Source organism: Aricia agestis, chromosome 21 (assembly GCF_905147365.1).
Source record: "Aricia agestis chromosome 21, ilAriAges1.1, whole genome shotgun sequence".
Lineage (NCBI taxonomy): Eukaryota > Metazoa > Arthropoda > Insecta > Lepidoptera > Lycaenidae > Aricia > Aricia agestis.
In genome coordinates, this window is record NC_056426.1 from 9,027,749 (window position 1) to 9,040,792 (window position 13,044).

At 34.5% G+C, this 13,044-nt stretch overlaps 1 protein-coding gene across 1 annotated transcript in view; it reads left to right on the top strand.

The window, feature by feature from the left end:
• LOC121737891 overlaps window positions 1–13,044 on the top strand; it is a 45,116-nt gene that overhangs the window by 16,783 nt on the left and 15,289 nt on the right. Inside the window, exon 6 of the mRNA XM_042129624.1 lies at window positions 5,087–5,203. Coding sequence (XP_041985558.1) covers window positions 5,087–5,203 — 117 coding nt within the window. The remainder of the gene's footprint in view (window positions 1–5,086; window positions 5,204–13,044) is intronic.

Genomic DNA, 13,044 nt, shown 5'->3' on the forward strand with positions numbered 1-13,044 from the left:
TTCGGTATGGAGATACTTTGAGACCTGGGAAAGGACATAGGATACTTTTTATCCTTAATATATGGTTATTACTGAAGCAATACTGAAGCACTACCGAATCATAGTTCATTTGGAGAAATTGAAGTGAATCCCAAAAATTTACTGACACATCTAAAATCTGTCAATTTGAATAAGGGCGCCGGGCCTGATGACATTCCTCCTTTGTTTATAGTCAAGTGTGCCTCGAGCCTGGTTACTCCCTTATCAATATTATTTTCGCGTTCCCTAAATGAAGGTTGTGTCCCAAATATCTGGAAGTCTGCATTTATCACGCCTGTGCATAAAGCTGGTGACAAAGCTTGTATAAAAAACTATAGATCAATATCTAAACTGTGTATTTTTGCAAGTGTTGGAACGCATTGTGTATAATGCGATTTATCTAGCCCTTAGATATTGGTTTATCACGGAGCAACATGGCTTCCTAAAGTCTCGGTCCACAACATCTAATCTAATCCTTGCGTATGATTATACTAGCTGTTGCCCGCGACTTCGTCCGCGTGGACTTCAGTTTATAGCGCGCGGTGTCAATAAAATTGGTGTCAAAAGCTTTTTCGAAACCCTGGTACCCCTTAAATCAAAATACCCAAGCCGTGTAGTGTGCACATAATATGTTTTTTTTTTTAATTAAACTTTTTTATACCAAGCTTATTTAGCGTTACACAACTTAGCTGCATAATGCATTACACGACTTTAGGTTTGCCCAATACCCATAAACTATTTAGTATTTATTATTGGTAGACTGTTGTTTCTGATATCTATGTTGGTACGTGAGTTATTTAATAACATGTATAACAATCGAAAGAATCGGAAAATCTAACTCAACATGGTACCACCTCTTATAGAAATACGCATGAGCAAGCAATAGCGCGATCTAGGGGACTCTTGGCGCCATCTGTTTTGAGTTTTTGGAACTAACTTAATTTGACCAAATTTACGCATTTTCTCCCCCTTACAACCCCTTTATCCAGTTAAAAAGTTGCCTATGTCCTTTCTCAGGATTTAGACTATCTGTGTACAAAATTTCATTACAATTGGTTCAGTAGTTTTGGTGTGAAAGCGAGACAGACAGACAGACAGAGATACTTTCGCATTTATAATATTAGTATAGATTAGCTCCAATATGGATTCTGGTGGTCAAGTAAACTCCAATTTTTAATTCAAGATCAAAAAAGCTACTGTAGATACGTCACTGTCAAAGGTGTCAAAGTGACTTATGTCATTGTCAAGTGAATATTTCAGGTTTCGCCAACCTTTTTGCAATATGTTACTTTATTTATTATTGGCATTACTGGTCAACATAATAATTAAACAAGGTTTTTGTCAAATAATCCTTATTGATACAAGCTTTTATATTAATATTAATGGTTTTTACTAGAACCCAGATGACACTCTTACATCTTAGTCTAAATAGGACGTCTTTTATGTTTGAATAGCATTCGTCCCTCTCGCACTTACATAGTTTACAGTATAGGACAAAATATACTGCTGTAAAACATATAAGACATAATTTTATCATTTTAATATTAAGGATAACATGACAGGATAAAAAGTCATAATTAACATTAATTATTCCCGTGGTGCTTTCCCTTTAGTTCTTTGACTTTCGGTTATTGCAACTTTGTGCTGTCTCCCGCTTTTTATGGGGAGGGAAAACTGTATACTTCCTACTCCTCCTATCTTCTTCTGATTAATTTCGTTGCGGGTCCCAAGACAGCTTTAGCATGTCCCTCGGGCTCCCTGAGATCATATCAAAGGGTTTTCGTGGTTGGATACCACTGTCGATCCTGGCGACACAGGAGATACAGTGGTGGGAATGTGTGGTGGGCCAAAGCCCGTTTAAAAAAAATGACAGGATAAATAATATCATGGTGTCATGGCATGGCCGAAAAAAATGGCGACGTTAAGATAACGACCATAAAGCGAGCTACACACAATTTTTCTGCTTTTTTGTAAATTACACATGGTACAAGGTACATGTATATTTAAATTATATTAGGTACCTATGTTACTTTAGCCTGTAAATTATTGCACCAAATGTTATGAATACCTGCAGTGATACCAGTAAAATACCAGGTATACTACCAAAAATTACCGATGCTTAAGATTTTATTAGGGCGTTTTGTATTTATGTAAAATAAAATAACTCAGGTTACTTATTTAAATCATCTGATTAAAATTACTAATAATTTAAATTATCTAAGCCTTGTTTCTTAGAAAAAAGGAATATACTCTTGCACAATATTTTATTGCAGTGGCAATATTGTAGTAGTTTTTTTATCTTGAATTAAAAATCGGAGTTTAGATGTAATATTTACTGATTTCTCCAAGGCCTTTGATCATATTGATCACGCCATTCTTCTACAAAAGCTTGTTCATGCGGGAATCCACGGAAACCTATACCGATGGTTTACATCTTACATAAGCAATAGGTCTCAAGCTGTTGCTATCAATGGCTACATGTCAAGGTGGACATTAGTACCCTCCGGAGTCCCGCAAGGTTCACTTCTGGGACCTTTGTTATTCGCAATATTTCTTAATGATGTCAACACTTGTTTTCACTATTCGAAGTTTCTGTTATATGCGGATGACAAAAAAATTATGAAAAATGTCAGCTCCCTTCTTGACTGTCATCTTTTACAAAAAGACTTGGATAGGTTCAGTGATTATTGCTTCAGGAATAAACTGGATCTCAATGTATCAAAATGTTATGCGGTGACATATACTCGTAAGTCAAACTAAATAAGTTATAGTTACAAGCTCAAAAACAAGGAAATAACCCTTAAAAATTCTATGAGGGACCTCGGAATTATAGTGGACTCTAAATTACTATTTGATGACCACGTAAATTATATAGTAAATAAAGCATCTAAAGCACTCGGATTTTTTATCAGATCTAGTACTCATTCTAAGTCTATTAAAGTAATCAAAATTTTATATTGTTCATATGTACGAAGTATCCTGGAGTACGGTTCCGAGGTTTGGAATCCTTCTTATGATATCTATAAAAATAGAATTGAATCAATCCAGAAACGCTTTCTAAGGTTTCTTCAGTTTAAGTGCCACCTTAACCTTCCTAACTATGAAGCAAGGTGTAATAAATTTCACTTCCTTCCCTTATGTCTTCGCAGAGACATTTCAGATTTAGTATATTTTTGTAAAATCATCAACAATGCCATTGATGCCCCTGATTTATTATCAAAACTTAATTTGAATGTCCCTAGCAGATACTTCCGTAATTACGTACCGTTTCATATTCCACCTTTTAAAACATTCTACCGCCGTAATTCTTTTGTTTGTAGAGCTAGTGCACTTTTTAATAGTTTCTACTGAGGTAGAAATATCGAAAACATTTTTAAACTAAAAACATCCGAGATTTGTAGGTTCTTATCAAATGAGTTTTTTAAATACAAAGAACGATAGTGTTGTTGCATTATATATTTAGTGCGTTTTGTAAGTGACGATGATGATGAAGTGATGAGTACGTATTTAAATTAAGTTATGTTGTTTGTTGTTAATTATTGTTGTTGTTCCTTATTATGCTTATTTTTACAATCAAGTCACTAGACTTACAACTGTGCATGTTATCTATGATTGCTTTACTTTACTTTTATTTGTGAAAACTTTATAATTGGCTCTATGTTTTTATAATTGTATCTTTACTGAAATTGTTTGCAAACTATTAGTTTTCTGAATAAAATACAATAAAAAATAAAAATAAATAAATAATAATATCTACTTACATTCTTTCTTAATGCTCACATATTGGTGGTGACAGCACTTTTCTAGTAAATGTTGCCAATGAGAAATATAACGCAAAGGATGGAGCAGAGGGTGCTACTTGCACATAATGTAATTATTCCAATCAAAATCAGACATGTCATGCAAAAGTCTTATCAGAATGTTAACATTGACAGGAACTTTGTTAATGAACAAGACTGCCTGTTTACTATTTTAATGCTGCTGCTGCTTCTAACGATACATTATACGGTACATTGGAATAATATTATTTACAAAATGTTGAGTAATGAGTTACTATTAGTTGAGTTTAGTTACTATTTAACACTTTTGTTTGTTTTAAGTCTGTAAGTTTGTTACTTCTTCACGTCTAATCAGCTTTTAATGAAAGTGATTTTAATGAAATTTTAGCATGGAGTTAGCTCCTGGATAACACATAGGCTACATTTTACTAATTTAGCTGTTAGCAGTGCGGAGTCCAGCTATATTTTAAATTTTAAATGCCTAATTTTTTTTATATAATATTAAAGAAGAATATGTAGAGGGCACAGTCGTAGAATTTGTGGAGTGCCCGGGTCGAGACTCAAAAAGTCCAGGTGAATATGATACTGTTATAGATCCACTTAAGAGGAGTCCACGCCGCCGTTTTTCCATACAAACGCTGTCCCCTGTTTCCTCCTTGGATAATGCCGGTAGAGTTATGATTTTTTTCCTGAATATCTATGGCCACTATTAGCATGTCCCTATGTTTTCTTTTTTTTCATAATTTTATTATTAAAAAAGATAAGAACATCCAAAAACCCAAAAAAGTGGCCAGATTTTCCTCTGTGTTCAAACACCCAGAAAACAAAACTGGCTAGAATATACAAAAAAAATAAAACATAGGAACACAGCTCAAGCCTTGCTTTAATTCTTAATGAAAAAAGTAAGTAAAAGTTAAATCGGTTAAGTTTTGGAGAAGGAATCAGCAGACAACGAATCGAAGATTTTCTGTTCTTTTATTAGAACTTTTGTCGTGTTGTCTTTATCCCGTTCTGCGGTGGGAGACTTGAGATTGGTGAGACAGCAATACATTTTCAAATATCTATTTTCAATTTCTCTCGCCCCTGGTGTATCCTCTTAAGGCCAACCACATCTCCGCCATGCAAATGCAAGGAGATTACAGACACTTTTATTTCTTTATCCCATATGACTCGATCCCCAAAGGGCAAATTTGATTAACAATCAGCTGTACATATAATTATGTCATTTTGTTCCTATGGGCTATGGAGGTTTAAAAGTAGTTTCCTGTCAACAAATATATTTCTTGCAGCTATAAAAGAAGAAAGCGCGGAAAGTCCAAGTCATAACGAAGCCGAAAGTACTGGAGAATCAGCGTACGAGCATATTCCCACGGAGCCGACACAAGATGACACAAAACATTATGCTTGTAATGTCTGCAACAAAACATTCATTTCTACAAGACTTTTAAAAATACACCACAAGCAAATTCACCCCAAACTAAAACCTTACAAGTGTAATGTTTGTAGTAAGGATTTTTGTTTAATAAGATTACTAAAAAGACACGCACAAATACACACCACTGAAAAACGTTATAGTTGTGATGTTTGCAGTAAGTCGTTTAGTACAAAAAGTAACTTAAAAAGTCACATACGAATACATGCCAATGAAAAACCTTATAGTTGTGATGTTTGTAGTAAGTCGTTTCGACGAAAAGATGTCTTAAACAGTCACATACTAATACATACCACTGAAAAGCCTTACAGTTGTAATGTTTGTAGTAAGACATTTAGGCAAAAAGGTAAATTAAACAGTCACAAACTAATACACGCCTCTGAAAAGCCTTATAGTTGTGATGTTTGTAGTAAGTCGTTTCATCAAAAAGATACCTTAAACAGTCACAAACGAATACATGCCACTGTAAAGCCTTATAGTTGTGATGTTTGTAGTATGACATTTAGGCATAAAAGTACTTTAAACAATCATATAAGAATACATGCCACTGAAAAGCCTTATAGTTGTGATGTTTGTAGTAAGACATTTAGGCGGAAAGATCACTTAAACAGACACATATTAATACATTCCAATGAAAAGCCTTACAGTTGTGATGTTTGTAGTAAGTCGTTTCATCAAAAAGATAGCTTAAACAGTCACATACTAATACATGCCAATGAAAAGCCTTACAGTTGTGATGTTTGTGGTAAGATATTTAGGCGGAAAGGTAACTTAAACAGTCACATACTAATACATGCCACTGAAAAACCTTATAGTTGTGATGTTTGTAGTAAATCGTTTCTTAAAAAAGGTATTTTAAAAAATCACATGCTAATACATGCCAATGAAAAACCTCATAGTTGTGATGTTTGTAGTAAGACATTTACGCATAAACCCAACTTAAAGAGACACATACAAATTCATGCCCGTTATGCCACTGAAAAGCGTTATACTTAGTTGTGATGTTTGTAGTAAGACATTTAGGGATAAATCTATACTAATATTATAAATGCGAAAGTATCTCTCTCTGTCTGTCTCGCTTTCATGCCATAACTACCGAACCGATTATAATGAAATTTTGTATAGGTACAGATAGTCTAAGGCCTGAGAAAGGACATAGGCTACTTTTTTACTGGAAAAAAGGGTTGTAAGGGGGTGAAAATGCGTAAATTTGTTCAAATTAAGTTAGTTCCAACATTTAGTGTACATAGTATTTAATTTTTTAAAATAAAACTTTATATTTTATGCCAAATTTTAAAGGTTATTTAGCACCCCAATTACACTATCAATGATACCCATAAACTATTTATTATTTATAGGTTTAAGGTTACACTTACGTCACTGCATCGATAAAGTACTGAGTTATTTAATAACGTAAAAAAGATGACAAACGAAAAAAATCGAATATTGAACATTTATTTATTAAGATGATACCACCTCTTATATAAAGACGTCTGAGTAAGCGTCAGCGCGATGTAGGAGACGCACGGCGCCATCTATTATGAATTTTTGGAACTAACTTAATTTGAACAAATTTACGCATTTTCACCCCCTTACAACCCTCTTTTCCAGTAAAAAAGTAATCTTTTCCTTTCTCAGGCTTTAGACTATCTGTATACAAAATTTCATTATAATCGGTTCTGTAGTCAGCGCGATGTAGGAGACGCACGGCGCCATCTATTATGAATTTTTGGAACTAACTTAATTTGAACAAATTTACGCATTTTCACCCCCTTACAACCCTCTTTTCCAGTAAAAAAGTAATCTTTTCCTTTCTCAGGCTTTAGACTATCTGTATACAAAATTTCATTATAATCGGTTCTGTAGTTTTGGCGTGAAAGCGAGACAGACAGACAGACAGAGATACTTTCGCATTTATAATACTTTAACTTTTTAAATATTTACGTATGTTTTTACCGGCTTTTATCAATTTCTTTCGTTTTTCAATAAGCCATGGCATGTGAATACTTTTGGCAAGAAGATAGTAAAATTTTACATCGTTCGATTTGCCTTTATTTTTCTTGTATGTATTAGAACATCCGGGAATACCTACAACAATGCATTAAAATACTGAAATTTCTCAAGAAATCCTTTTATCTCCCGTGGCTTGACTAAAGCTTGACAATAAAATTTTCGTAAAAGTTTCGGCTACTCGTCACTAGTGGCAGTGTCATCGCTCTGCACGATCCCTATACTGTTTGAGCGTGTAAATTCAATAATGTACGTTTATCTATACTAATATTTTAAAGAGGTAAACTTTGTTTGTTTGTTTAATTGTAATGAATAGGCTCAAAATCTACTGGACCGATTTTAAAAATTCTTTCATCATTCGAAAGCTACATTATTTACGAGTAACAAAGGCCACTTTTTATTTTGGAGGATATAGGGTTCCGTAAGATATTTCAGTTTTTCGGAAACAACCAGAAAATTTACTTATTTTGCGTACGCTGCCTAAACTATAAAGGATAGAACTATACAATGTTCGGAGTAAATGTAGATCTTATAAATATCTACAAAAATTTCCGCGACACACTATACCTATGCTATGTCAAGTGATTTTTATTGGACTACATTTAAGCGGATTTATTTAACTCATGCTAATAATCCTTATCAAAATAAATTATTTCATCACTAAGTACAGTTTATGTAGAATATATTTGGTCTTTGAATTATTAAAATTTGACGTTTGGTTTAGAAGTTATGTCGAAATTAAAATAATGCGATGTACGCCCGTTTCGAAGTGGGCGCTACCAAAGCGGCGATGCGCTCGCGGGAAGGGCATCACTAGTCACTACATCGCCCGCGTAATTTAGGGATGTCACAGAAACCGTACATTTTTCCGCAAAAAAGAAACCTATGTCCTTTCACGTGGTCTAATCTTCATGTAAATAATGTAAGTACCAAGTATTGTACACATTGAAAAGGTCAATGATATTCTATTTTAGAAACTCATTGGAAAAGGTCTACAGAAAACTCCGCGATGGTATATATTATACGTATAAGGATATCCCACAATAAATTTTTTTTGTCATTTACTTTTAACTTCAAATAATGGCTAATTTTCGAAGCGATTTTAACCAATACATCAATAATCCTTATTCAGTTAAATACTTCTAATACATTATTGATTATGGCACTTTACAGCATTTTTTAATGAAACGAGCAAACGGGTCACCTGATGGAAAATAATTTCCGTCGCCCATGGACACTCGCTGCATCAGAAGAGCTGCAGGTGCGTTGCCGGCCTTTTAAGAGGGAATAGGGTAATAGGGGAGGGAAGGGAGTAGGGAAGGGAATAGGGTAGGGGATTGGGCCTCCGGTAAATTTACTCATTTGGCGAAACACAGCGCAAGCGCTGCTTCACGCCTGTTTTCTGTGAGAACTGAGAACGTGGTATTTCTCCGGTCGAGCCGGCCCATTCGTGCCGAAGTATGGCTCTCCCACCTCTGAAAGCGTATAAAGCATATTATGATTTAAATTTTAAATGAATATTTTCGATTTTAATCGATCGAATCGATTTTAATCATTTTTTTAGTGACATAGGCTGTAATATATTTAATACCCGTGCGTAGCCGGGGCGGGTCGCTAGTAATTAATAAAATTAATAACAACAGACTATTATTTATTGTATATTATATTTCGGCTTGAATTTTGATACATTTTTAAAAATAAATTTTGCTTCACAGAAATTAATCAAGATATAACGGCGACGCGCGTGCGTTGCTAAGGAATCGCTCGTATCAATGTTTGCTTTGCTTTTAGTTAAAACAAATAGGTAAATTACCCCAGGCAAGAAATACCTCCTTGACTTTCGTACTTCTGTTTTTACAATTAGAAAATGCACAATAAGACATTTTTGCATAACCGCTCCGGTGTAATCAAGTCGAGACGTGCGCGCTGACTGAATGAACGTTCAGCGAATCTTGCACGACAGAGCAAGATTGAAACACGTACCCTCCACCCGCTTAGCCGTTCTATCTTGATTTATTTCTGTGGTTTGCTTTCTTAGCTAGTTTGTATGCTGGTGCTGTTGTGTATTTTTTTTAATATATTTATTCCTTTCAAACACTTAAAAACTAATACGTTTTAAACCTTGCCAAATCAAAGTTTATCGGCGAAACCACTGAAATATAATATGAAACCACTGGTCTAATAGGTTCTCCTTGCTTGTGTACTTTGTATGGTATATATTGCAATTTGTTTTTTAATTTAATAATATATGTGTAATATAGTATTGTATTAAATAAAAAATATAATTACATCCAGCAATCGTTTTATTTATTATTTAGGAGAGAATAAAGGTAACTTTTAATATTATTTCTCCTAGAACAGTGACAATGCAATTAGTCAAGCTTAAGTGATGTAAGAAATTAAAGAAATATACCATAATATTATAAAAAATTAATTGTAGTTTTACAAAACTACTATTAGATTTAAAAAAAATAGTTTTTCTAAACCAAGGTCTCAAAAATTTGTGCTCTGCTCCACAGCTTTGCTCTGGCTGTTGAAAGTCCTGTAATGTGATCCACAGATGTGGCATATTTGTCATTTAGGCTGGTATGTATAAACAGTCAGTACACAAGATGCATCTCGGTCTCAAGACACGGTTCAGGCTCTGTGATTGGTTGGCTGTCAAAATTTAGACCAATCAAAGAGCCGAACCGCGTCTTGAGACCGAGATGGATCTTGAGTAATCATTGAGATACTATTTATAGGAGCCTTATATCGGTGTTTATGCTTCAAAAGCGTGTAATGTTATGTCCTACCTACTAGGACATAACAAAGGAGCCGGTCCGCATATTTCATGTAATAAAAGTGTTAATAAAGGTTTTTAGTGAATATTTTATGCTAGATATTGTTAAGTTTTGTGGTTCCACTAATTAATAAACCATAAGAATGGCCAAAGAATGCCTCAAACACGTGGATTTAACATTAAATACGTAAGTTTTGAACAACGTTTTTTGGGCTTTTGAATCGGTATTTTTGTAAGCTAAAAAGATAATTTATAAGTATAATAATACCTTATTTGTGCTATATAAGGCATTAGTCCTAAAAATGTCACATCATTTAATAATTTGGCTACAAAAATTGCATAGCTTTTAACGTGTGTCTACGGATTCTCATTACTTGAACTATACTGTAGTTTACCGATATCATGAACTAAATGACTTTCTTTTCTGGATTATAATGTGCTTCGAAATGATCGACAAATAGAAATATTCAAGAAAATAAACGCACACTACTTGTATGAAAATAAGCACAAAATGGCCACGCGATGACGGGCTAAGATTACATCTATACTTTATCTATGGTACAAATAGTATAGTCAACAGATGAGAGTGGGAATGTGAAAGAGTGATGTTGCGTTTTTGTAACAATTTCCTAAAATTGTGTTAGATGGGTTTTTAATGTGTAATATTGATAGGATATTAACAATTAGATATTCGTTATCGTGCACAACGTGTAGGAAAGTGATGCAATATCCAGAAACGTGCTGTTTTGGGTTCCCTCCAAAACTCCATCGAAAGTTTCAGTAAAGCGTCTGCCACTTTACTGAGTCGACCGACTTGACTTCTTGACTGTATGTATTGACTTTTACTTAGACTTCGACTCTCGACTAGACTTTCAACCTGACAATATAGATTATAGAAAAACGATGCTGAAAATTATTGTAAGAATCATAAACCTATAGTATATATTAAGTCTATGGTAAGAATATTGTTTTCCCGCCATATTTATACTCGACACTAGCCATGGTTATATAGCCGACGTGCCATAAGAAAAAAAATACACTGTCTTGTGAATTTGTCAATTTGACATTTGTATCCACAGAGTAATTTACACAGATTACTAGTATATATTTGTGTAATTTATTAATTTGTATCACAAAAAATCAATAGGTACCTACCGTACTACAAAATATTTGCAAAATATACATTGAATTAATTAATATATTTTAGCCTAGAAGATGAGTCAAGGAACCTGTTTGCTATGTTTTTCTGTCACAGGAGTACTAGATATTAAAAACACTGGTTTGCAGAATGTGTACGAAGTATTATCGGACAGTCAGGTACGTTTTTAGATTCATAATGCCAAGTGATGTGAGTACATACGGTTAATTGCTCGATGATTGCTCGATAGTTTTGCTCCGAATCGAAGGAAATGTCATATTTAATTCCATCGAGCTGGCCAGTAAACTCTCCGTTTAGAAGAAATTCGCATTTGAGATTTTCGTAAGCTTCAGATAAGATCATCTGTTTTCTGATGTTTACGAAGTATTTTTAAGGCATTCCAAGGCTGTGATAAGTGGGTCTTACTTAACTACTCAGCCACGGATACCGAAGCGGGGGGGACGGGGGGGGGGGTAAACAAAATCAAACACAATCCAGAAAGTCCAAAAGTAGGTTATGTTGGAACTTAGACCACAACACCCAAAAATCCGTCGACTTTCTTTTATAGTAGTTTGTCAAATTAATTGGGGTAGGTTTGTAAACATTTACCAAGATTAAGATAATATTAAGGGGTTGAAGTATTTTCGCCATACTAACGAGGGTCACATTTCGGCTTGTCATTCGACAGGGGTTGATTTTTGAGAAAAGTTTATTTAAGTTTTTTTGTTCCCCTTGGCACCCCCTATGGATTGGTATAATAAAAAGGGGTGGTCATAGCGGGTTGTATTTTTGTCGTCAAAATTTTTCTAAGTATTTTTGCCATACTAACGAGGTTCGTATATCGGCCTGTATCTGGCCAGGGGCTGATTTTTGAGAAAAGTTTATCTGAGCTTTCTTACTCCCCTTGGCGCCCCCTATCGATTGGTATATTCAAAAGGGTGGTTATAAGAGGTTGAATTTTTTCGTCCAAATTTTTATAAGTATTTTCTCCGTACTAACGAGGGTCACATTTCGGCCTGTCTTTCGACAGGGGTTGATTTTTGAGAAAAGTTTATCTGAGCTTTTTTGCTCCCCTTGGCGCCCCCTATCGATTGGTATATTCAAAAAGGGTGGTTATAAGAGGTTTAAATTTTGACGAAAAATTTTTTTAAGTCTTTTTTCCATAGTGCCCCGTTTCCTTCAGTCCAACCGAACAAACTGTTAGGAAAGACTGAGTGAGTCGTGAGAGAGTGACGGACGGGTTGTGTATACTGAGGCCGCTGGGAGCTGTCAAATACAATAAAAACACTAACTTCATTTATTTTTTTATTAAGAAATTAGTGTTTGTTTATTTCATTAACTAGACTAATAAGTCTAGTTTCGGTCTAGTCGAGTAAAACAAAGAATAATTGATTGGTCTAATTATTGTTATTTGTGAAATAATAAAGAAATTATTATTTTTTACAATAAAGTAGAACCCAAGAGATTTCTGCTGGAACTTAACCGATTCAGTGCGGATGACACGGGAGCCGTGTCATACATGTATTTAACGTGTGGCGTATGAGACGTGAGCCGTGTCATTTAAAAAACGCTTGTATCTTCCTCAAATTACACTTTAGAAGGTTCTACTCTGAACAAAACCGTCTTAATTTTCTACGTAAAACAAACAAGGCTTCCCTTACTGAATATTCTGTGTATTGAAAAAAGTAGGAGTTGTCTTCTGTTTTAGCCCGGCCATACGCCCGCCGGACCCCCGCCGGAACGCACTTTGTTCTTACATTTTGTTGTGGACCCCTCAACAAAATGTATGAACAAAGTGCGTTGTGTAGAGCAAAAATATGGAAAAAATTGTATTTTTTGTATGGAGCACCCTCTAAACATTTATTTTATTTTAATGTTTTTATCA